This window comes from Tachypleus tridentatus, chromosome 13 (assembly GCF_004210375.1).
Source record: "Tachypleus tridentatus isolate NWPU-2018 chromosome 13, ASM421037v1, whole genome shotgun sequence".
In the NCBI taxonomy this organism is placed as follows: Eukaryota; Metazoa; Arthropoda; class Merostomata; order Xiphosura; family Limulidae; genus Tachypleus; species Tachypleus tridentatus.
In genome coordinates this window covers 56,239,291-56,267,227 of record NC_134837.1, presented here as the reverse complement: position 1 = coordinate 56,267,227, position 27,937 = coordinate 56,239,291, and the positions used below count along the sequence as shown (strand labels likewise).

At 32.9% G+C, this 27,937-nt stretch overlaps 1 protein-coding gene across 4 annotated transcripts in view; it reads right to left on the bottom strand.

The window, feature by feature from the left end:
- Positions 1 to 11,028: 11,028 nt before the first annotated feature.
- Positions 11,029 to 27,937, bottom strand: part of LOC143241104 (uncharacterized) — a 33,937-nt gene continuing 17,028 nt past the window's right edge. The window contains exons 4-9 of one of the 4 annotated variants that reach the window (XM_076484657.1): positions 21,802 to 21,935; positions 20,454 to 20,631; positions 18,954 to 19,101; positions 17,432 to 17,499; positions 14,986 to 15,122; positions 11,029 to 14,614 (exon numbers count right to left, since the gene is read on the bottom strand). In XM_076484657.1, coding sequence (XP_076340772.1) covers positions 14,549 to 14,614; positions 14,986 to 15,122; positions 17,432 to 17,499; positions 18,954 to 19,101; positions 20,454 to 20,631; positions 21,802 to 21,935 — 731 coding nt within the window. In that variant the 3' untranslated portion in view covers positions 11,029 to 14,548. Of the gene's footprint in view, positions 14,615 to 14,985; positions 15,123 to 15,145; positions 17,087 to 17,431; positions 17,500 to 18,953; positions 19,102 to 20,453; positions 20,632 to 21,801; positions 21,936 to 27,937 lie in introns of those variants that run through there. The other 3 variants (XM_076484658.1, XM_076484660.1, XM_076484661.1) reach the window with 3 other exon arrangements.

The following is a 27,937-nucleotide window of genomic DNA, read 5'->3' as shown; positions in this document are numbered from 1 at the left end:
GGCCGACACGCTATTAGATCCCGGAAAGAAGTAGTTATTACACCTATTACCAGAGGTCGTTGTCGCCGCTCATAAGCTAGTCGACTCGGTTGTACTCGAGCGTTGATGGAACCTCATTAAGCTAAAATTGTGTCTCTTTCTACAAATCCTGAGTTTTCCAAGGTTTACTGCTCGAGCATGTCCACTGAAACATTTATAATAACTTCAAGCATTATGTAATAGGTAAGCATTTCTATTCGCCTATTTTCATGTCAGTAATATGGGGGTAAATGTTAGAGTAAAGAGGGGTTAAATTATAGTCATTATAATCATTCGAATGGGCAAGTATGCCGGTCCTTTTGTCCTTTCAATACGTTAAAACTAGTTAGTATTTGTATCTGAATTTAAATAGGAAAAAATTAACAATTATAAAACATTTATATAAATCGTGTGTTATCGTTACTCACCACACACAAAGATGTCAGCGTTTAACTGGCAAACTGTATTTTACCCATATTTCAGAACCAGGTTTTCTCTCTTGGTAAGCCTATATGGGTTTATGTGAAAATTTCACAAATTTTGGATGATTACATTATAACAAAATGAATAGAAATACCTAATAGTGTTCTTACTCCGTAAAAACGCTTATTTTTATTTGTTCGCAGTACTTCGAATTACTGAATATGCTTGTAGTGCCATCTACAGGCAAACTAACATAACAAATTAATGTTTTTTCAGCTTACGTCACTTGCCAGCTGCTATTTAGTTGATCCAACATGAGAATTTGGAAAAAGCGCTGTAAAGGGTGAAGTACTTGAATAAGACAATGTTAGTCATATAGATAATAAATTACAGATAAGAATATCAAACTTTGTAACAAACGATACGTATCCTATCGACCACTATGGTAAGTTACGCACTCACGCTAATAACTAATCGGCCCGGAATAGACAAGTAGATTAAGGCGCTCGAGTCGTAATCTAAGAGTCGCGGGTTCGAATCTCTGTTGCACCAAACATGCTCGCCTTTTCAGACGGAGGGTTATTATAATATTACGATCAATCCCACTATTCATTCTTTAAAGAGTAACCCAAAAGTTGGCAGTGGGTGATGATGACTAGTTCCCTTTCCTCTAGTCTTAAACTGCTAAATTAGGGACGGCTAGCGCAGATAGCCCTCATTTAGCTTTGCGCGAAATTAAAAAAAAACCAACAAATCCTCACAGTAAACTAAACATACGTGTATAACGTAGTGATGATGTTTTAAAGACAACACAATCCTCAAATGCGATAGGGATCAGAAAATATTAGGGTCTTTTCATTTAAATAATCGTGTTCACTGTGCCATTTTTCATCTACAGGGTGTTCGGAAAGTCACTGTGCACTTGTATATTTATTAACAGACATGTTTCAATGTAGAATACAGGAGGTAAATATGAATGAAAATTACAAACAATGTTGAAAGTGACCCCCGTTGGCATCAATACAGGCCTGGATCCTTCTTATTTTGTTTCTAAACACCGCTATCAGTTTCTGGCTTGAAACAGACTGGATAAAATATGATTACAAAACTGCACAGCGACTTTCCGAACACCCTGTGTATCTTACAGGCCTATGTGCAGAGTGTCTGGAAGGAAGGGGTTATAATTTACGAGATCTAAAGCTAATATATATTATGTGAAGCACATTCAGCTGGCAAAGACTATTCATCTGGGATCTGGGAGCATGTCCTACATAAAATTTGTGAAAATATTGGTGCTTTGTGATTAAATCTGGAAGCAGTTGTTGTTGTTTTTTTAAGTATAACTTAAACAATTGCATGGCTGTTCTAATAGTCTACAAAATTCCATTGAAAATTAAATAAACCATTCTGTTGTAACATTACATGGGGAGCTGGGCCTACATTAGATACTGTACCGTGTATAGGAAGAGTAGTTATTTAATCGTTAAATTATATTACTAATTTAAACAACTCTGTACAGCAATAGTATTTAGCTATTTTAGTCATTGGTTATCATACACGTACGTGTCGTTATGATTGTGTATTAAAATTAGAGCATTCAGTCTTTCTTCGGTTTGTGTACTCTACAGGTGATTATTCCACTATCGGAAAACAAATATTAAATGTTCACATAAACATAAACTTAGTGGCAGTGTAGCAAAATGTTTCAGTAACATAAACATACGTGGGACAACGAAGCACGCTTTAAGCAGGCCAGTATCTGGGGCCTGTCCTGAAGAGGTGTAAAAATCCATCTTTCTTTCACTGATGACGTTCTTCATCAAAAGTGTCAGGATTTGGTAAATTTTCCCTCTGAAAGTCTATAACCTGTCTGATATCAGACACAGATCACTTGTGTGAGTTTTAATACTGCTTGTTTTATATGAGCACCAACTTTGAAGGAATAATTACTGATACTATGGTCAAGAAAAGTGATAGTTATTGTATCTAAGGGCGTCTAGTATGGGTATTAAACTAATAAAGCAGAGAACAACGTTTCGGACTTCTTAGGTCATCTTCAGGTTAACAAAAAGGGGTTCTTGTATTCTTAAAGTACCCCTCCAAGGAACTAGAAGGAAGGCAGCTACAAAATTTTGCTATTAAATCTCATTGTTATGCGCATACATTTAATATTTATAGCATATATTTTATTTGTGTAAGCACCAGAATCTCTCTACATTCTTAACTATAATTTAAGTGAAAATATAGCTTCAAAGCAAATGAGAACAGTATGTATCTTTTCATGTGCAAGATATTGAAGTTTTGGGTTTGTTTTGAATTTCGCGCAAAGCTACTTGAGGGCCATCTGCGCTAGCCATCCTTAATTTAGCAGTGTAAGACTAGAGGGAAGGCAGCTAGTTATCACTACCCACCGCCACATCTTGGGCTACCCTTTTACCAGCGAATAGTGAGAGTGATCGCCACATTAGAACACCCCCACCGCAGAAAGAGCGAGCATGTTTGGTGCGACCGGGACTCGAATTCTCGACCCTAAGATTACGAGTCGAACGCCTTAACCTATCTGGCCATGCCGGGCCCTAAGATATTGAGACAAACGTTGTTTATAGTTTAGAGAATTATGTAGAAATAGTATTAGTGGTTTATTTATTAAAACATTATGTATTAAAGTGTATAAAATTATGCACATGCTAACATAAGTGCACCAAAAACGACAAACGTTTCCATAAATTTCTTAACAGAAAAATGTCGAAAATATCAGGTAACCATTATTAATACGTTGTAAGTAAACAGGTTAAATAAAAAATAATAATCCTATATTATTCATTCGTACCCTAAATCTGATTAAATGATTTAAATAATTTTGGTAATAATTAAAATTCCTCGATTTGTCCGATTCACACCATAACAGTTACCGTTATATATAACGTCTAGATCACTATTATGTCTGTTGTATTCCCACCGACGTGATGAGCCGTGGTAATGTACGAAATATCTCGTTTGCACTGAATTTATGGGTTCTCAGAATACCCGAATAATACTTGTGATTTAACATGATAAGTCAACTCATCTAGTAATAGATCATTAAGTATATTCTTCCATTTTGTGTTCGGAGATAATCTGAGCATAACGCACTCGCTTGACATGACCATCTGCTGTTTTTCATGTCAGGCGAAGCCAAGTGATAACAAAGTAAACTTTCGCGTTTATACTTGTGCGCATGTATATTATATATGTAGCTCACTGGTCGAAACTTAAGTGATCTTGAGAAAAATATCACCTTTGAATGAAATTCCTATCAAAATTGAATAAATGATATTTGATTTGGAAATAAACATGATTATGAAGACTTTTAAGACCAAAATACAAAATCTTATAAAACATGAAGCATTCTTCTCAAGCTCACCTTTCAAAAGCGCTCGGGTTATAAGGTTTTGTATTTTGGTCAGAGCTTGATTTTTTTAAACCTAGGTATTTTGCTAAATCGTGAATTATGAATAATTCTGTCTTATCTAATCAACAAAATACAGAATGGAGAGACAAACATATTTCTCTATTTTTCAGTTACATTAAGTTTGTTACGTGATTCACGTACATACGACATTTTTTTGCATTGCGAAATAAGTTTTGTAATCGTGTCGAGAATTCTATGTACTGTGATACACATAACAATGGTAAATCAATCTCATTATTTTTTTATGATTCGCTTGACAACAATCTAATTAAAATATTGATTGGCTTGTTTAAAGGGGAAACGAACCTCTAAACATGTGTAGCGTTTTCTTGTTTATTCTTTTTACCAGAAAATTGAATTTACAGGACTTTGTAAATCAACAATATTTGTAAAATTTCAAATGTCAAATATCAGTATTTTTCAAACCATACCTAATTCAGTACTTATAACTATTCTAATTACGTCAGGGTGATGATGCTTAAATAGTGTTACAATTTTTCCTATTGGTGGGTGGGTTCTTTGAGGTTATTCAGCAAAAAAGAACAAGATATATTTCAGTTCAACGGTCAAGTTCTCATAATAATGGTCAGCTAAAGGCTTAATGTAAAGAATAAACTTTTCTGAAAGCGAAAATTCGTATAATAGGCTAAATTAAATATTTTTTTGTACGTACACAATCTCAATAAACTCCGTATTTATAGTATTGAGCTTATTAGCCAAGAGACAAAAATACTTACTAACTCAGTAACTCACTGACTAATTCTTGCCTAATTACTTTATATACATATACTCAAAGTTGTTTCTATATAGAAAGTTCAAGGCATTAGAGCCATAGCAATCACGTTATTTTAAACCTTATTTAAACAACAATAAAATTTATAAAAATGTATAGATTAAACAACATAGACTAAAACATTGGCTTCTAATTATACAGGGTGTTCAGAAAGTCACTGTGCAGTTTTAATCATACGTCTTTTCAGTCTATTTCAAGCCAGCAGCTGATAGTGGTGTTTAGAAACAAAATAAGAAGAATCCAAGCCAACGGGGGTCACTTTCAACATTGTTTATAATTGTCATTCATGTTTACCTCCTGTATTCTATATTGAAACATGTCTGTTAATAAATATATAAGTGCCAATGACTTTCCGAACACCCTGTATATAGTTTTGTTATTGTTGTTTTTCACTTTCACAAAAAGCTACAAGAAGGCTATTTGTGCTAGTAATTCCTGATTTTAGAAGTAATACACTAATTAAAAAATCTGACTAACACCGCTATCGCCAGCTATTGGGCTGTTCTTCTCAGATCGAATAAATGGATTTGACCGTCACTCTTATAATGTATCCATGTCACAAAAGTAAGGCCACGGGTACCAAGAAACGTTTGATCCATAATCTGGTACTACACTAACCAATCATCTTCATTATCAGAGGCGTATCCAAGGGATCAAACGACTGCCTCAATATTCTAAAAAGTCGTTTACGACTCAACATCTTATTATTGTGAAGTATACTGGGATTCTCTTTGTATTTTGTTCTATTAGGTTTGAATACTTTCGTTTTACATTTTTCGTTTACGTTAAAGTAAATCATATAAATTATTTGCGTAAAACAAAAGGTTTATATTTTTATAAAAAGCAAATAAAGAGATCATCCCCTGTTCTGTAATATTAACTACTCCCCTGTATCAGGGAATTCTTGCCAATTAAACACATTAAAATTCGTTAATTTAAACATTACAATCATTACTGAAATATCTAAAACTCAAAGCACGATCTCAGTTTTAATTTACGAAGTCTTATTTCTGCCTTCATTTTTATCTTTAACTTGTCTAGTTACCTTCTTTCTCCACTGTTGTTGTTGTTGTTGGTTTATTGTATATGGGATGACTTTCTTTCATTTATCGTCACGACTTTTTTATCGAAAGAATCCGTTAGTGATTCCAACCCTGGCGATACACTAGAATTGACCACAGTAGGAAACTTTGAACTCTTCAGTATGTTCATATATCTCTGGCAGAGTATACCCAATTAGTTGTTCTTCCGCTAAATGCTTCTTAGGACGATCAGAGTGAATAATCTTTGCGTTATCTTCTTTCTTAAATCTGGTCTGTAGCACTTGTAGTTAGTTTATTTATTATTTTGTACCTTCGTCTTTACTGTTACTGAAATTTCAACTTCTGATACTATAATTGTCATGAACTGTAAAACAGCAGTGGGTCTAAATTCAAATGGTTTTTCATGAAGTTACTTTCCAATATGCACTATTACTCAATGTAAAATACCCATACATCAGGCTGCGTAGAGACATTTCCTACTGTAAGGATAACTTACATTTTTCTTGCTAGAACATTTTTTACTACTTGGTCTTTGCCGAGTGTGTTTTGACTGATAAAGCACGAGAAACTTATGTTGCTCTTTTTTCTAGAAGATTGCACCATTTATGATAAGGTTAAGGCTTTTAGTGCCAAAAACATACTGCCCAAGGTTTCAGGTTATCTCAAGCAAGATAACCAAACTTATATGCAAGTTACCCACCAAAAAAAAAAAAAAAAAAAGGTTTATTTTGATCGATAGTGCAATCTTATGCATATTGACAACAGTTTCAACAAATTAAGACGATTATGTCAAATTGAGGTATTTAAACGATGTTCAAGTGTCGATCTCAAAACTTACTCAGCTAAAAAGAGAGTTCAAACACTACAGGAAGCAGATGCTACTTCCAATTATTACACTTTAACTCATAAAATCAAATTCGAGAAAACCTATATCTGTTCAATCCAATAAATTTCGGAATTATTATAAAAACTTTAGTTTCTTTAATTCGAACTTTTCTTATAATCATGATAAAACTTAATCAAAATCAGCAAGGCCTATCTGAACATTTTTGTAAAAGAAAAAAACCCTGGTCATGTTATGGCCAATTGTTGTTGTTTGAAAAAGATAAGGAGGCAACACCCAGAGCGTTCGTGTTCATGTATTGACGTGTTTCAACAGATCACCCGATGTTGTTGATTTGACCAGTGATATAAAGACTGATGTAGTTAGGGATGAATTTACAGTTGTATGTTGGTTCTTTGTTTTTGACAAATGAACTGCTAATTGCATACTCCTACGTACTTTATATATACGATACGGGGGTGACTCAGTCATTGTTATTAGAAGGTATATTGCCTTTAGATTCGAGCTCTGTCACTGTCGAGTGTTATTATCCATGGTACTGAGGGTGGCTTTTTAATGTTCCTCTTCATAATATTTATTTAGCATCAGACCCAACATGGTTAGAGAACCGATCACTGTTTATTTAAGAGTGATGATGTTGAAGATAATCCAAACACGTTTCCCTCGTATACTGTGACTCGAGCTCATGAGAAGTTAAATAAAAAAACAAATGACAGACACACCTTCAGATGACGACATTATAGATTTGTCTCAGACACTTCTCGGATCTTGTGAACAATTTTCTTGCTGATATTTCCTTGGTAAGTGACAATGATGAACGTGAGAAAGTTGGTTCACCTGGTGAAGTTGCGTTTGCTAGAAGTAAACTGATCGCGTATCTCTAATATTTAAATCTGCATTGCCAAAGAATGAACTACAGAAAGTTCCATATGATTACTTTTCAAAGATGGAGAGCACCAAGTGTACCAGCTTCAGAGGACTGGACTGTGGTTTATCTAATTGTTGTTCCAAAAGCATATCATTCTTAAATATTGAAAATTACCCATGAACTTTCTTTTACCAAGAATTAAAAAAGATGTTTCTGTTTTGTAAAACCTGTCAAATGGCTGGAAAAACTAACCAGAAAATTCCTGTTGCTCCTTTGAAACCTATCCCAGCTTTCGAAGGTCACCTCAGTCATGTGATTATTGTTTTGGCCCGAAAAGATTACTATTTGTGTTTAAGCACTTTCACGTGCTATGCAATTTTATTATCGTGTTATTTGTACTGATCATGTTGCATACTGTCATGATTAGTGACGTTATATTGTTCTTTGACATCGTATTATATTTAATGTATTGTTCACAATATACGAATGCGTGTATATATCTTAAATATTGTCTTACGCTAATTTTTAATTCTCAAAGATGAAAGGTGTAACGGATTTATTATTATTTCAATATATTGTTTGTTTTGGTTTAATATATATTTATAAATGCATGTAACTTTTATCGTTATATGTACATTAGGAATGTCCCGCATGTTCTTTAAGTTTGTGGAAGATTCTCAGGTGTTTTGGAATTTCGCGCAATAGCTATACAAGGGCTATCTGCGCTATTCGTCTCTAATTTAGCAGTGTAAGACTAGAGGGAAGGCAGCTAGTCATCACGACCCACTCTTGAACTACTCTTTTACCAACGAACAGTGGGATTCACCGTCACATTATAACGCCCTCACGTATGAAAGGGCGAGCATGTTTGGTACGACCGGGATTCGAACCCGCGACCCTCAGATTACGAGTCGAACGCCTTAACCCATTTGGCCATGCCAGGCCCTAGTAAATCGAAGACTTGTCATCTTCTGTTTGTTAACTACTTTACTATTACAGTTCAACATAAGGTTTTCTTACAATAATAAAACGTTCAAGGAAGATATACATAAACAATGGTCACTTTCACTTTTAGTCTTTCCAATATTACAAATTTCATGGTAAATAAAGTATTTACTTTTTTAACTAAATCGAAAATTCGGAAAATTAATATATAATTTATGCAAATGAACATCAAAATAAAAAAAAAAATACTTAGGAACTATTAATGTATCGTTTAAAAATTTAGCGTTACTGTTGTGTATCAATATACACTGCTGGCTAAAATCTTAAAACCAATGAACATAAAGAAAAATATGCATTTTGTGTTGTTAGACTCAACCACTTATTTGAGTAGAGCTTCGAAAGATGAAAATAAGAAAAGGGAAAATAAAAATAAAAATCTTTTTTATCATTTAATAAGGTAAATATGAACACAATGAAATTAGCCTAAATACTAGCTGGTCAAAAGTTTAAGACCATATTGAAACGAAGCGTTAATCGATAAACACGTAACGAAATTTAGTCATTTGTGTTCAAGCGTTAGTGTTGTCAACATCTTCCACTGATATTTCCTGTGTTACACATTGGGTAAAAACGTTGCAAAGGCTAAAAAGCTGAAGGAATTTGAACGTGGCGAAATTGTCGAGCTGCAAAAAAAGCAAAGTCTCTCTCAACGTGCCATCGCTGGTGAGATTGGGCATAGTAAAACTGCTGTTGCAAATTTCTTAAAAGACCCAGACAGATACGGAACGAGAATTTCAACTGGTCGGCCCAAGAAAATTTCGCCGGCGTTGAGCAGGAGAATTCGACGGGTTGTCTCGTAAGACACCAGCATATCATCGAACCAGATTAAAGCCCTTACGGAGGCAGAATGCAGCTCAAGAACAATAAGACGGCATCTACAAAAGAAAGGCTTTAAAAACCGTTAACGTCTTCAAAGGCCACGCCTCCTTCCACACCATGAAACAGCTCGATTAAACTTTGATGAGAAGCACCAAACATGGGACGTAGAAAAGTGGAAGGTTTTGTTCTCTGATGAGAAACAATTCAACCTGGATGGTACAGATGGCTTCCAACGTTACTGGCATGATAAGGATATCCCACCGGAGACATTTTTTACATAACACAGTGGAGGAGGTTGCATCATGATCTGGGGTGCTTTCTCCTTCCTTGGAGCAATAGAGCTTTAGGTTATACAGGAGCATCAAACAGTGGCTGGATACATTGGCATGTTGGAGAGAGCATCCTTATTGACTGAAGGCACTTGCTTGTGTAGAAATGACTGGATCTTTCAGCAGGACAACACTGCAATCCACAATGCCTGCAGGACAAAGGTACTTTTCATGGCAAATAACGTGATTCTTTTAGACCATCCAGCGTGTTCGTCGAACTGAACCCCATTGAAAATGTTTGGGGGTGGATGGCAAGGTAAGTCTATAGAAATTGACGTCAATTCCAAACAGTGCAGATCTTTGTGAAACCATCTTCACCACTTGGAATAACATTCCAGCCAGCCTTCTGCAAACACTTATATCAACCATGCTAAAGTGAATGTTTAAGTTATTTGCAATGACGGCCGTGCAACTCACTACTGAGACCTCTTGTTGGGCATTACTTACTCTGTTTAGAGCTTTTTTTTGGTATGGTCTTAAACTTTTGACCAGCTAGTATTTAAGCTAATTTCATAGTGTTCACATTTTCCCTATTAAATGCTGAAAGAATTTATTTTTATTTTCCCTTTTCTTATTTTCATCTTTCGAAGCTCTACTCAAATAAGTGGTTGAGTGTAACAAGGCAAAATGCATATTTTTTTTATGTTCATTGGCCTTAAGATTTTGGCCAGCAGTGTATAAGAAGGAAATCCAATAGTTTAAGATATATAGGTTCTCGTGTGTGTGTGTGTGTGTGTTCTTATAGCAAAGCCACATAGGGCTATCTGCTGTGCCCACCTAGAGGAATCAAGCCTCTGATTTTAGCATTGCATCTCCAAAGATTTACCACTGTTACATGGGGAGGAGACAAATTCTTATCAGCATATGTTTTCCACAGCATGCAAATATACGTACAACTCCATGCTATGGAAATTATTGGTCCATTGTTCTTACTTCGATTGGATTTTGTCCTCTTGTTGTTATTCAAACACAGTAACTGCATTAAAAATAATCCCAATGTTAAAATGGAAAACTGCTCAAGGAAACAAGTTACACAATACAACTTTATTGTTCCCCTTATATTGGCCCCTTAATGGTACAGTGCTATGTCTCCAGACTTACACTACTAGAAACAGGTTTCAATACCTGTGGTAGGCATAGCACAGATAGGCCATTGTGTAGCTTTGCACTTAACTTTAAACAAATAAACGAACCTCTTATACAGAAATATATTAGATAAGGCTTGAAATTCAAGCAGTCAAGCAAAAATGAAAAAAAAAGCCCCTTTGAATATAATTTTTTGCAAACAAAAAAGGTTATATAAAATGGTGAGCATGAAGTTTTATGTAAAATAACATCAAAATATATCAATTCTAGTTTTTAAAATTATTTTAATGCTTACCGATAAAAAGCTATTATAAACTAGGGTGATTCATAAAGTAAACTATCAACAGGATTGTATAGTACTAGTTTTTATTTAAGATACAAAGAGCTGTAATAATAAAAACAAATGGAGAAACAGCGATTTTGCAAAAAGAAAAAATGATGTAAATATATCTTTTAAAGTACAGTATATAACAAACCAATACCCTATATATCACAGCATCAGTTTAGCTCAGTTTATCTTAAATTATGTTTCAGAAGAATAAACATTCCACAATTTCTGCAATTTCACACTTCATGTATTTTAAATTCTCTGCTATAGTGTTCACACTTAATAAAAGTCTTCATAAAATAGTAGTCCTAAACTCATTTTACACATTCTTAGCTTATTTTATTAATTTTCATTTTAAAAGAATAAACATCCCACAATTTCACACTGTGTATTTTAAGCTCTCAGTTACTTTGTTCACACTAAATAAACATCTTCAAAAAATATCAGTTCTAAACTCACACACCATTTTGAGCTCATTAGTGTTGAAAAAACCACTAAAAGATTTTTAAGAAGTGAACAATAAATATTAAAATATTGAATTTTTATTCTAAACATAATGTCTGTTTTTCTATTTTTGCAAAGAAATACATTAACTGAAAAATGGCGTTCTGTACAAATATACTTTAGGTATACTAAATTTTATATCGTACCTTAAAACTGTTTTCTTAACCAGAAACATTCATTAAATTGATTTTACAGATTATACATAACAGTCACTAGTTGTTATAAAAAATCATATTACCAAAATTAATATTTAAGTTTTAAACAAATTTATATAAACATCTTGAAAATAGACATGTTTGAATTAAAACAAATCACTTTTGTAAATTTGGCATCATAATCAAGTTAAAAAAAATATACAACTTTAGTTAAAATAGTTATAATTTGCAGAACATTTACTCTAGTACAAGTTAGAAGAGCATAAAAATTAAAACTTGGGAAAAGCAATTTTGAAGTTTTTCTTTAATGTTATCAAAATAATATCAAACTTTAAAATAAAATACTTTGTGGTGAATACAAAACTGAAAAATTATTTTTCAAAGTTCTTAAAGTTGATTTTTCTTCACATGTTTCTTGTACTTTATATGTTTTACTTTAGAAGCAACCATTAGCATACAGTAAAAAATACACTTCATTATTTATTCATTATCAGTTGTTGGTGAAACCATTATTGTAATCAATTTCTTTCCTCAGAAAAATATTAATCCTAATGAAATTTAACTTTACATCATTCAGATATAATTGATAAACAAGAAAGTCTAATTTTTTCTTTCTTTTATGTTTTCTAAAACCTTAAAAATGTTTTTGTTCGCATACATTTCTTCATAATAACTTAAATTATAAATATTCAAAACAAGAAGTGGTTTTATTTAACCTGAATTGAAAATATTTAATTTTGAAAATTACTATATAATAAACTATTTGTACAAATTCATAATATTAATCACATTAAATAAGAAAAATGGAAGAAAATATCTTTATTTATTTAGCTCTTGCAAAACTTTATACAAGGAAGATGTATTAATAGCTCATTACAAGATACTGTGGGCTAAACAGTTCTTGCAAACAGTAACATACAAGCTTGAATTTTAGAATATACAATCATAACAAAAAAGCAAGCAAACTCAACACAATAGATGAAGGCACAAGATTAAACAATTATACCAGTTGCCAAATTGTCTATAAATGCAGCACATCTTAAAAATATATAAATATTTTTAACTTTACATCTCAACCTTAACCTGTTTATCTGTTTAAACTGCAAGGACATTAGAAACAGCTAATTATTATTTTTGTAAATTTATCTTGCATCTTTACTGTGAAAACAGTTAATTGACCTGAATAATATGTATTTTGTTTTTTACAAAGTCAAATATCCTAAACCTGAGCATGTTTATAATGTATAAACAGTATATCTTAAAATCATCAATTTCTAATGTTTACTTACTTTTGCTCAGTATCCAAGCTTACAAAATGAATAATTTAAGCAAACAAATCTGAATTATGAAAGATAATGTCAAACCTATTACTGATTAATGACTTAAGAATATTACACAAAGGAAATAGTTTTTTATAATATACTGTATTTTGACAGTTGAAATTTACACTACTGTCGCTTCATAGAACTAAGAACATCACAAAATACTGCATTATATTACATGTACAAGCAGCCATACAGACTATACCAAAAAAGGATAATTCCACTTCTTTGTATACTTAAGTGTTACAGCTCACACATAGAAAAGATATATACAATTTAACTAGTCAACAGTAGGATAAAAGAAACTATACAAACACTTTTCTAGTAATTTGTTTACTACACTTCACAGATTCTTAAAGTTAATTTCAACTTATATGTAATGACAGTATAATAAAAAAAATAAAATATGAATGACATAAATTTAAAATTCTTTAAAAACTAAATAGAAAAGGTATTTTATTAACAAAAGTTTGTGTAGTTTTTGATTAACTGAAACGTTAAGAAATTATTTAGAGAAATACGTACACAAGTTTAATACTTCAACAACTTAGGCAACATCCTTAGTTTCTTAAATTATCAGTCATATTATAGTGGGAATACAGAGGATAATTTTAGAAAATTTACAGATTCATTCAAGTCGTTTTCTATTCATTAATTAATATTATTTACCAAATTAAAATATAAATATGTTTAATTATTCTTTTATTTTGTATTTCTTATAGCTCTTATTAACAAATTTATAACTGAATTACATCTAACCTTTAGAAATATTAGAAGCCTTGAAGAATATAAAACACATTTACATGTTATACATTTTCATCTTATAATTTTTCTCTTGAATACTTTTTATGTATTGAGTTTGTGGTTTCATTAAAAGATAGTGACATTATATAAAGTACTATGGTACAAGACACAATAAGAAAGGAGTATGTATAACATGATATTGAATATTCAAAGCAACAAAATATGTGGTAACTGTGAAAATAACAAAGTCCTTGTGATTTACTATTAACAATGCCAGTGAAAAATACAATAAGAAGCTGCTTTTTTTTCCTACATAGTAGCATTGAATATACAAACTAATAACAAACATTTATAAGTGCTGAAACCTTAATTTTTCAGCTTTTCCCATGGGGTGAGTGCACAACACAAGGCTTTATATCTTATACTCTAAATGCTATTATTAATACATTAATATATTTTTACATCTGAAGTGGGAACACAAACAACTGCTTTTTTGTAATTTTAGCAAACTAAACCAAACACTAATATGAAGTGATACCTGATAAATGATAAACAAGAAACATACACTGGCTTGAAAAAACTCTATACTATTAGCATACATTAACAAGAAAAACTTTCACACGTAAATTAATATAACCCAATAAGGAAGAGAAAAACAAAATTCTTGACATTTCAACCTGAATTGCTCTCAGAAAAAAGAAAGAAAAAAAAGAGTACAAAAAATGGATGGATAAGAAGGAAACAGAAGCTTCACCTGTTATGTTTGATGACAAGATACATGCAGAAGATAGTAAAAATAGCACAGCAAAAACTGAGTTAACCATCATGTTCAATCCACTGAGCAGCTCCTCGTTTTACCAACTCTCGGTTGATAAACAATGTCTGAAATGGAAGACTAAAGTCAGTTACAATTTATCAACTAACATGCTAAAGTAAACAAACTTTTAAAACTATAAATATACCAAAGAATTCCTCACTTAATGGTATGATAATGTTATAAATATCTAACATAAACAACAAATATTAAATGCTTTCAAAATATTTGAATACACATTTAAAAGTATACACAAAGTTAAACATTCAGTAATTTCTATTCAAATGTAAGTTAAAAAATTTATTGTAAATAAGCAATACAGATGTATATCAAAGTTCTCCTTCTGGTGAATTACATACAATTTGGGCTTAAGGTTTTGATTAAATCAGGTTAAGCAAGTATTACAATAACACCTATCAAGTGAATAAGAAAGGCTTACTGAAACTCCTTGGACTCTGTACAAGTGTACATAGGGAACACCATCTTCAGCATAGACTACCACTGAAGCTTGTAGAACTTGCCCTTGTGCTAACTCTTCAAATGCAGCACATGCTTCTAAAGACCATACTGTTTCATCTTTATTTTATGAAACAAAATCAACTGATCATTACAGCAACCTATGTTTAATATAGTACTGTAATAATAATCTGTTTAAAAAATGAAGAAATACTGGTCCCTTACTTAATCTTTTTATAAATACAGAAGTTGAGTAAGTTATAGTAAAATTATTTTAGAGCTTCACAACACTGCAAATTTCTATGTTGGTACATCTGTCCAAGCTCTGTCTGAGGATTGTTCATCTTGACAATAGCTTTGCAGCATAGTTTTCACTGCCAAAGATGCCATCATCAAGATGACATGTTTAAAGCACACCCATCCACATTGGAACTTTCCATAACCCATTTTTATATATGAGGCAATGGTTTCTCAACACTAATGTCAACAGTCCAATCACATAGAAACCCATAATTTGTATTTAGCATCTCATTTCATTCTCCAACTGTTAAGAGGTGGGTGACAGTTGAATGGATATGCCATAGAAGCGACTTGCTTACATATGACATTTGCTGCTTTTCCAGAAGAACATCTTTCTTGATTATGTTGCATAATTTTGCTTTAAACATTTTTTTTCTTTTACTGACCCTTGAGTTTGTGAATTCTCATCTGTTACTTACTTCCTTACCATAACTTGGGTATGACTTATTGTAGATTTTTTTTTTTTTTGGATAGTTTTGGTATCCCAAGTTGATTCATATTCCTTTATTTTTCAATGCCATTAAGTGCAAGGAATATTTCCATTTTGGAAATTCTAAGTCCTTGATCTAAACACATCTACAATCTTAGTGTGTGAATAGTTTACATCAGAAAGAACTGTTATTTTCCCTTTATAAAAATGTTTAAAAAAATGTTTTCAATGACATCACATTATCTCAAAGGTGCCAAATAATGTCAAAATGTAGTTCTTATACAATCACTTCCACTGCAATTCTACATTAGCTGTGGTTTTGGAGTCACTTGCTGATTTGAACATTCAAATTCATTTTAATATAATGTACTCAACCCTCCCTACAAAAGTAATATTAATTCTTGTGTAAAGCTTCTCTTATTAGTGAAGGAATCAGAACCTAACTTAAAATTAATTTTATGGGCCTAAATAATCTTACTGCAGTTTTTCCAAATGACTAGTTTGAGAAGTAAAACCTTCATTTCTTATTTTTTTGTAATTATGGACTCTATAAGACCATATAATAAAAGATCATTAGACATTTCAGTTCTTGAAATATTTCACAAATTACAAGTATTGTTACAGAGCCCCAACTGGTATCCAAAATGATAACCACAACCTAATTATTTTGAAAATTATAAAAGCAAAAATCCATAAAATAATTCATTTTTAAACATGTTAGTTCTTGAAACATTCCATTAATTATAAAAATTGGTGATATACTTCAGTTTTTGAAATATTATACAAATTACAAGTTTTATTACAGAGTCCCATCTGGTATCCAGAATGACAATCACAACTTAATTATTTTGAAAATTATGAAAGCAAAAATCCAAACAATAATTCATTTTTAAACATGTTAGTTCTTGAAATATTCCATTAATTATAAAAATTGGTGAAATATTAGCAAGAATGCAAAACTACAAAGCAATTCCTTTTCAGAAACAATAAACCCTACAATATTTACAATAGTTATTATTCTGGATTGTAGTTTTCAGATTTTGGTTAATCATTGCTCTGTACTAACAGTGATCTTCTCTAGATTTACTAAGACAAAATATCATAATTTATAAAGCTATTTTTCATGATAACCCAATTTTAAAAATCTTGTACTGCAAATTAACTTACCTTTAGAGAATTAAAATAAAAATGTAACTCACAATAAAAATTATACATTATAATTCAGGAAACCATAACAGCTGAATGATACATGTAACTGATATCAACCAACTATACCAGTTATTAAAATACATTCATAATATTTAAATACTCAGTCAGTAAATACTCAGCCCTAAATGCCGAAGGTCTTGAAATGCTGTACACACAAAGAAAAAAATAATGATTTAAGATGTACACACTTGTGAAAAAACAAAAGTTATTAAACAAATTTTATATACTAACTGTTTTCAAAAACAGTAATAGCAGTTCAATTACAATATTAATTTTAAATGGTTTTATCAATATTTTAAAATAAGCATCACTTGAAATATAACAGCTTGCATTTTTAGTCTCCATTTAATGTTAAGAAATGTTCAATGTTCAGAGAAAAGCATTATGTATATAAGCAAATACTGTATGAATAATTTCAAGATACCTACTGCATAATCTTTTATACAAAACAGTGTTACAAAACAAGATTTATACACATAAAAACACTCACCATTTTTAGGTTTTACATTTGCCAAGTAACATTCAGATGCTTGAAAAGGCAATGTCATGAAGTCACTCCTGGCCAATACAAGAAAAATTACTAGTTATGGAATCTTTAAGGTTTTTTTTAATACAAATACTTGCATACAAATGAAAATAAAGTTTCAAATGCAAGTTACTTATACAGATTCAATAACTAATAAACTTATTATAGATGCATATTGTACATAAAAGTAAATTATCCTTCAAGTTTTTAAGCTTAACTTCATAGTGATTTTTTTACTATTGTATGACAATTATAAACTTAATAAAGTGACATATAACAAAAGTAGGATTATCATTCTTACTCTAGAAAGTTTGTAGATGATTTTCAAAGGAAGTTATGAAAACTAGAATAGACAAATGTTCACCCAGTAATGTCAGTTAAAGAAAACTAGTTTTCTGTCAGAACTATGCATCATTGAATGATTTTACTTTCTTCATTTCTCACAATACGTTTAATAGAGAAGCCTGGATGGGAAGAAGAAATACACTGCACTACAATCACACATATCATCTTTGTTAATACCATAACATTTTTATTAATTTTGTGGCCAAAGCTGTATTTAATTTCCTTGGAAATTGTTCTTGTGGAAATGGATGTGTTCAGTGTCACACCAATATCTATTACTGCACACAGCTACTTCTGATATTTCAAGTTAATGTTTACAAAACCATATACCTAGCAAACCAAAAAAATACTTCTAGTAAATTACATCAGACATAAATATCTTCAAGAAACTTTGTGAACAGTAGCAAAACCCAAGACTATGCATAACATGAAAATTTCTTTTCATATTCAAAGAAATTTGAAACCACAGAATTTTTCTGAATAAATAATAAAATGTTTATCCTGTTAGGTTCAATAACTACCCATGTTAAAATATACGTTTTTTTTTTTTCCTGCTCTCCTTGATCTTTAAAATTTTATTAATTCACTGAAGTCTTCAAGTTCTTTATGGAAATATAATGGCATTTCACCAAAAACAAAGTAAAAAGGGGGGAATCAAACCCATAAATAAGAAAATGTATTTCACTTTATTATCTATATAATGTTATTACTCATTAATGTGAAAACTTACTTCATATTATACAATAGAGTTTTACTACACCAGCCTATCTAGTAAGAAGCTAAAATTGGACAAAAGAAATGTAGACTACTTTAATACAAGGTCAGACATATTAGCTAAGAGATATAATGTGTTTTCAAATTCTGTAATAGTTGTTTACTTCTGAAGTTTGCCCAAAGCTACACGAACCCTCCCTGATGTTGAACTCATACACTACAGATAAAGCATCTTAGTCAGCAGTACCTCTATCAACTCTCAAGCACAACTTTACGGCAATGGAACATGAATAACAGATTCATGGTTTGAAATTTTAATCACTGAGTCAACATCCAGACCAAATTGTACACTAATGCAGAAAATCATGTTTAATTAACATCTACTGATTACTTTATAAATAACTATAAATTATAAAATTTATGTTACCTTATTTGTCTAAGAGATGACACAGATACTTTGGAGTATCCACCATAATCAACATACTTGATGTCACATTCTTCAGTGCCTTCATACATATAAACCAGCTGAGCTCTATACCATCCTCCCATCATGGGAGCAGCACAAATTACACCTGCTTCAAGTTCATAAAGAACATAGGTACATATAAATATCACTTCAACTCCAGAATCTTTTTTATTTTCACTATACAAATTACACACAATAAGGAATATGCTACAAATATGTTATGTATTACAACTAGATTCGAATAATTAGTAGAATTTCCTAATTGATTAATTATCAAACTTATTAATCAATTACATTTGAATAACTGATTACACTTACATTTGAGTTAAAAATAGCATCAATTAAAAATATTAATTATTTAATCACTTCCTTAACAAAAACTGATCTAAATGATGCTTGTAGATAATTGATTATAGTGATTAATTAACTATCCAGTTCTAATTACAACTAACAACCACAAAAACCACATCCCACGTCTAAAAATCTGTTGCCATTGGTCACCAACATCAAAATATTTCCACCCTATTAAACAAACAATATTAAATCAAAAGTACCTCTACACTAAATTCTATTTTCCATAAATCTGCAACTTATCTCACAAAAGTCAACAATTATATCCCACTTTCAATAAATCTGCTTTTCTAAAAAAAGTCAATCTTTATATCTCACTTTTTGAAAATTTGCTATTGATCTTACAAAAATAATCCTTTAGACCAAGTTATTCTTTTTTACAAATCTGCTCTTTCTAACACAGCTATGAATCAGTAGATATGTCCTACCTTCTACAGGCTGGGGTAGAAGGGGTGTGTCCCCCTGTGTGTAACATGTTGCCATATACATGTAATTTGTATATTTTCACTATACAAATTACACACAATAAGGAATATGCTACAAATATGTTATGTATTACAACTAGATTCGAATAATTAGTAGAATTTCCTGATTGATTAATTATCAAACTTATTAATCAATTACATTTGAATAACTGATTACACTTACATTTGAGTTAAAAATAGCATCAATTAAAAATATTAATTATTTAATCACTTCCTTAACAAAAACTGATCTAAATGATGCTTGTAGATAATTGATTATAGTGATTAATTAACTATCCAGTTCTAATTACAATTAACAACCACAAAAACCACATCCCACGTCTAAAAATCTGTTGCCATTGGTCACCAACATCAAAATATTTCCACCCTATTAAACAAAACAATATTAAATCAAAAGTACCTCTACACTAAATTCTATTTTCCATAAATCTGCAACTTATCTCACAAAAGTCAACAATTATATCCCACTTTCAATAAATCTGCTTTTCTAAAAAAAGTCAATCTTTATATCTCACTTTTTGAAAATTTGCTATTGATCTTACAAAAATAATCCTTTAGACCAAGTTATTCTTTTTTACAAATCTGCTCTTTCTAACACAGCTATGAATCAGTAGATATGTCCTACCTTCTACAGGCTGGGGTAGAAGGGGTGTGTCCCCCTGTGTGTAACATGTTGCCATACACTGGTCCAGCTGACTCAAAGAGGGATACGATGGGTGTGTTGGCTGTTGCAGGAAAAAGTGACCAGCAGTAACCATGCTGGACAAAATAACATCAGAGGATATTCCTTCTGGAAGATGAAGCTGTAAAAATAGATAAAAAATTACTAATTTATGTATGTAACATACTTGTGACTTAGCAAATATACAGAGGCTTTTAAGTTGTCATAAATCAGGTATCAATATTAGTGTAGTTATTTTTAATTGTGCAGCTATTTCAAAAGAAAACTTCTTGAGCTGAGATGACAAAAAAAAGCAATTATTTAACACATTTTAGTCAATGAAGTTAATTTGCTGTTAATGCAAAAACAAGTTCATTTAATTCATCTTTTATTAGATACTTTAAATTTTTTTCCTAAAATGCTTCACACAGTAGTAAAAACAATTAATGAAAGTTGGCATCTGTGAAATGAATAAACTTTGTCTCCTGGAATATATAAATAAATGCAGTAACCTTCTAATGAAGGCATGTCTTTCACACTAATTCCACCTTTTGCTCTTTTTTCCCATTGAAAAATTAATTCATTCTGTTTTACATTTATTTTGCACAACAATGTATGCAAGAAACGATGTTAGTCAAACATAGTATTGTTTATGGTTTAGTTACATTATACCGAGTTTCAGTGTGGCTTAATTTCATTATGCTGAATTTCAGTGTGGCCTATTTACATTAAGATATTAAGATGTGTTTTAGTGTGACATAGTTATGTTATGCTGTTTAAGTGTGGCTTAATTATGTTAAGTTTCAGTGTGACATTAGGATTAAAGAATCTTACAAGAGAAATATGCACACTTGTATAATAATTGTGTCAACAATTTTATTTTTTTGCATGCAAATTATAATACAAGTTTCTGCTTTAATGCAAACTTAAAAAGGGGGTATTTTTATACCCACCAATTCAAGACTTATTTATGTGAACTAAACAATATATTCTATGTCACCATATATATAACTATAGAAATTATACTTAAAAGAAACTGGAAAAAAATTGAAGAATCTTACTACAATGCTATGCACACTGCAATGTCATTGTTCACGTGGTTATGATGCCACAAGTTTATGCACTATTGTAATCACTTTTTAAATATATTTTATACACTGAACAATTGCACACTGTTTTGTGTGAAATATGTTAAATTTTACATTAAAATAAACTATATGATATAATAAATAAAATAAGTAAATTATGCCTGAAACAAATAATTTAACCTGCAATTCAAACATGGATTAGAAAAAGTCCTAAGTTATTTCACCTGCAATGTTTCTGGCACAGGAATACCACAGGTAAGAGGAACATTTACTTGAACAAGGGTGACAGCAGGATAGCGGCTCACTGGAAACTTTTTTCGGATTAGACGCAGCGCAGTTTTTATACTACTTTCAGTACCTGAAAAACATTCATAAACATTTGAAATTTAGACAGCAACATCTAAAATTAAATATAAATGTTTTCCTTTTTTTTTTCTCTACAAGTTGAGAAAACAAGTTTCTCATGATATATCATTTGAACCATAAAAATAAAAAATAGCTTTTGAATTTAGGAGGTAATGTAGTTTGAATAAGGCTTTTTCATCCTTTTAAACAAGCTCGTGTGAAAAAAATGAATTTACAAATTTTTATTTAAACAAAAATGGGAAAAGAATAGGTTTAAACTGGAAGAATTTATTTTTCTAAGATACTGTTATACCTGCAAACCTAAACAAAATTGATTCTAGATTGTTTTAAACTTTCAGTAAATCAAATGTCATGTCCCATCAACTTAAAAATCAAATATCATTCTCTTCTTCTATAAGAATCCATGCAAATATTTTACCCTGTTAACAAAAGTTAAACTCTGCTTCTGTTATAGCTAAAAGATTTCCACCAAGGAAATTGCACAGGAGGGTAGTGACAATACGAAATTTAACATGCATAATTTCCACACCATAACAAGCAACTTATGGGTGACTTCAAATATACATAAAACAAACAGATGTAAAAAAAAATAACAAAAAGAAACAATAATATAAGAAAACATATATCAAATTTTTGTTGAAGTGCTTGCATAACTTTCTAAATTAGAAAAATGGACAAAAGTTTCATATCTGCTGCATGGATACAGTGCCTTTCAAAAAATATTCACCCAATACCAATAATGTCATATTTGAATGAAATACAAATAATGTAAACAATTTTTTTAATAAATATGTTTATTCAAGATTAGTTCATTGGCATTTATTAGTGTAAAGCAGCTAAGCTATCTGTGCCAAACAACCAGTAAAAAAAAGAAAAAGTAAAATTGTATAAAATGTAAAAATTAATCAAAGTTAAACTAAACAAACTTCAAACAACTGTTAAAAAACACTTAGAGTTAAAAAACAGTAGTAAGGTGGACAGTGTCACCATCGTCAATGACACTGTACAGCATCAATGGTGAACTCTTGGTAAAAACTTGTCTAAAATGATAACATTGATCATGGTCATAATGATGGCACAACAGTAAAATATGGACTATTGTGACTTGAGCATCACAAAGGTGCATCAGTTCCAGATAAAAGAAAACAATGAGTTAAAAAACTGATCCTTATGAAAACAAGATGGCCACAGAGCAATAGAAGATTTGATCTGGAAATGCTTGTTATCACGTTGCTCACTCCAAGTCGACTGCCAACTGGTGCAGAGCCAAACCTTGGATACATGTATGGGACAGACACAGCCCTAATAGCACCAGAGCAGATGGACATAGCTGCAGTGTCAGAGAGCTTGTTCCCACAAATACCAACATGGCCCAGTATCCAGAAGAACTGGATAGAAATAAATGATGAAGAGAAATGGACCAATCAGTTTTGAATATCTATGAAAACAGGGTTAGAACCAACATGAAGCAATTCCAGGGCCAGTATAGAGCTGAGTGAGTCTATGTAAATTGTACAATTTATGTACTGCATAACTCCTACATGTTCCACAGCAAGAGAAATGGCATGCAATTCAGGAGTGAAACAGAAACTGTAAAGTGGATCCTGTGTGCAACCACTGAATGAACAAACCAAGACAAAGTACACTGATCTATTGTTCATTTTTTTCAATTTTGTGCAAAGCTACTCAAGGGCTATCTGTTCTAACCATCCCTAATTAAGACTAGAGAGAAGGCAACTAGTCATCATCACCCACCACCAACTCTTGGGCTGCTCTTTTATCAATGAATAGTAGGATTGACTATCACATTATAATGCCCCCACAGCAAAAAGGGCGAACATCTTTGGCATGATGGGGATTCGAACCCACGGCCCTCAGATTATGAGTCAAATGCCTTAACCCATCTGGCCACGCCGGGCACTCTACTGAGTCATCTGATTTCAAATCATCCAATTAAATGGGAATGGAAGAATGGTTCTAAAGATGTTTGACAAAGAGAAGACAGTACTTCCAATTGGGAATGTCTGCTTTTCTCAGATGGCTCAAAAAAAGGTCATAGGTGGGGATGGTAAGAAGCCACAGTTTGATGGGCTGACCAGTGGAGACAGCAATGTCATCAAAGGTCAAATCCAATTTAACCAGCTACACCTGAATATAAAGGCCAAATGAAATCATGGCAGACTGCCTATTCTGAAAAGTATGGCCCATCCACGAAAGAAAACGCAACCCCAGGTGGATGATGCAGTAAGGAGTGAAGTTTTGAAGTACAGTTACAGTTACAAACAATGGATGTGTCAAAGAGGTTCATGAGGCTCAGTATACAAACTCTGGACTGGAGAAGTGTTGAACACCCCTGTGCAGAGCTGACGCCCCAGATGGTGAACAAGGTCCAACATTTTCAAGATCAAAGTCCTGGCAGAGCCATAGACCCATAGTCCAGTTTTGATCAAATGAAGACACAACAGATCTTTAGTACAAAAAATCTACCCACTCCCCAAGAGATGGAAGAGAGGACATGGAGTTGCTTGATGTGTGGAATGAAAGCCAGCTAATGATGAAGTATAAGCACCAAGAACTTTGCTTCAGAGACCACAGGAAGTACAACTTCACCAAGACAGAGCTCAGGACATAGGTAAATACCTATATTGGTTTTAGAGAGAGAAAAAGAAAACCATTTGCTGTGGTCCACTTCGGTAAACAACTGAGAGCAATCTTAGCTGTCTCTCAATAAGCATTATGCTCAACAACTGACACAAAATGTGGAAATTATCAACACAGAGTCCATTTGCAACTGTAGGAGAGAGATCTCCAGTGATGACATTATGCTTAGAAGTGTGACACTCAAGACACAGCTCTGAGGGACTCCAAGTTCCTGTGGGAAAGAACAGGAAAATGTTGTACCCACACAAACTTAGAACTGCCAGTCCCTTAACAAAATTTTGATAACAATGAGCAAATGGCAATGCAACCCATACAAATGGAGGTCTCAGAAAATGCCATACACTCATGCAGTATCATAAGCCTTCTAAAGATAAAGAAATACAGAAACAAGATGTCACTTGAGAAAGGCTTCCCTGGTTGATGTTTCAAGTTGAATCAGGAGGGTCCATGGTGGAGAGCTGTTGTCAAAACACATACTGGGTGAGAGAAAGGGGGTTGTTTGGTTCCAGGAACCAAACCAGAAGAGATCTTACAGAGACAGCTCTTCAAAGCAATTGGACAATAGTTTGAAGAAATCTTAGGATCCTTCCCAGGCTTAGAAAAAGAGAGGACAATAGCCTGGCACCAAGCATCAGGAAAAGCAATCTCCTGTCAGATCTGGTTAAAAACAATCCAGAAGAATAGAGAGATGGTGCAGCATCTCGAAGTGAATATCATCACATCCAACTGATGTACTGCTCGATCAATGAAGAGCAATACTGAGTTCCACCAGTGTAAAGGGGTGATTATAATCATAGAAATGATCAGCCAAAAAGGAAAGAGATGATTGCTCTGTTTAAGTCTTGATGAACAAAAAGTGGGGGATGAAACAGAAATGCTAGATGCCTGGAAAAAGCTTTCACCTAGAGTAATGGTGATGCTCTGAGCATCAGAGACCAAGATTGAAAGGTAGACAGAAGTATACTGCCTGCTGGCCTTCTGAATCTTGTCCCATATGACTCTTATCTAGTGGTAGAAGAGATGCTGGTTGTGAACTTAGTCCAAGATTCCTTCTGGCTTTGATGTCTTACCTACTGAGCATGTGCACATGCCAGCTAAAAAGTGATGTGGTTTGACAGTGTAGGATACCTACAAAGTATCTCAGCCCCATTTTTGAGTCTTCTGTGTCATATGGCAGGCAGGATTCCACCACATATGAGGATATCATGAAAAAAATGTTGAGGTTTTAGGAATAATGCTGAGCAGCTACCTCTACAATACAGTCTGTCACTGCTGCCACACAGTTCTCTAACAATGGCTTACAAACAACAGCAAGATCAAGTTTTGAGAGAGCAGGGAAAGAGGGCTAGTTGGCCTGGTCCACCTTCCACCGAAGCAGGTGAGTCAGGTGGCATCAACCATGGCCAGTTTCCCTTAAAATGACAGGAAAATTATCACTGCTCCACAGATCACTGTCACCCCCTAAGAGAAATGAGAGAAAAGTGAAGAGGAGCAGATAGAGATAAATAGCAGTAAAAGACTGACTAGGTGCATGAAAATAAACATAAGAACCAGTATTGAAAAGAGAAAGATTGTGATCCAAGAGCATAAGTTCTACAGAATAACCATTCCCATCAATATCAGCACCAACCCAAAGGGGATTATGTACATTAAAATCTCCCAGGAGTAAAAAGGGAGAAAGCAAGTGTTCAATGAGAGTATCAAGGTCTGATTGATTATAGATCTCTTAGTGGACAGACAGAGGAACAAACAGTGATGGTATAACCCAAGGAAACACTGATGGTTATGGCTGCAAGTCTTTTTGGGTAAGTCTTTACCAGCTTTGCACAATGATATGGTGTAATTTTTGCCCATTCTTCTTGACAAAATTGTTCCAAATCAAACAAATTCATTGGGGACTGTTGGTGGACTACAATCTTCAAATCTCACCAAACATATTATATTGGATTCAAGTGAGGGCCACTACAAGACATTCACTTTACGAGGGCTGTTAAAAAAATACGCGGACTGACGTCATAAAACAAAATGTACTTTATTTAGAAGTTACAGATCTGGGACCCCTTTCAAAGTACTCTCCTCCCCAACGCACACACTTATCCCAACGGTGTTTTCACTTGTTGAAACAGTCCTGGTACGCTTCTTTTGTAATGTCCTCCAGCTCCTTCATCGCATTTGCCTTAATCTCGGGAATCGTCTCAAATCTTCTTCCTTTCAAGGGTCTTTTGAGTTTGGGGAACAAGAAAAACTCCCAAGGAGCAAGGTCAGGTGAGTAGGAAGGGTGGGGAAGAACAGTTATTGAGTGTTTGGCCAAAAAACTCACGAGTTCTGAGGCACAAATTTCGCAGCAACGCCGTGCATCTTCAATTTTTCGGTCAAAATCTCGTAACAAGATCCAACTGATATCCCACACTCTTCAGCAAGCTCCCTGACAGTCAGACGTCGATTTGCCCACACCAGGGTGTTGATTTTGTCGACGTGTGCATCGTCAGTTGACGTGGAAGGACGTCCAGGAAGCTCATCATCTTCAATGGACTGTCGATCATCCTTAAAACGTTCATGCCACTTGAAACATGCCATACACTTCATAGCAACATCACCGTAAGCTGTGTTAAGCATAGCAAAAGTTTCAGTTGCAGATTTTCCAAGTTTAACACAAAATTTCACAGCAAGTCATTGCTCCTTCAGGTCATTCATTCTGAAATCCGCCAAACGAAAAAAATTGCACTTCACTTAAAACCGCGTAGCTAATACACAAATGAAGATATCTGCAATCGGGAAATGGTGTCGTAATCAGCTGATCTGTGCAAACCTAGCGACACCAAGCAGATTCCCCTGGAACCAACTGGAGCCGCGCAATTCAAACAGTCCGCATATATTTTGAACAGACCTCGTATTCTTTTGAAACCACTCCAGTGTGGCTTTAGCCTCATGCTAAGGATCATTGTTCTGCAGAAATGTAAATTTTTTGACCCAATTCTAGATTCTTGGCTGACTCAAACAGGTTTTCCTTTAAGATTTGCCTGTACTTTGCACCATCCATCTTTCCCTCAATCCTGACTGCTGATGAGAAGCATCTCCATAAAATGTTGTTGCCACCACCATACTTGACAGTTGAGATGATGTTAACCTAGAGATGTGCTTTATTAGGCATATGCCAGACATATCTTTCTTTCATTTAGACCAGAAAGCTCAATTTTTATCTTGTCTGGCCATAAAGCCTTTTGCAACATCTGCACTATCATTTACATGCTTTGTATAAAACTCTATTATATGAAATTCAAGATTTCTTTCACTTATAGTCCTTTCTTGCCCCTTGCCCATGCACGTTAGCTT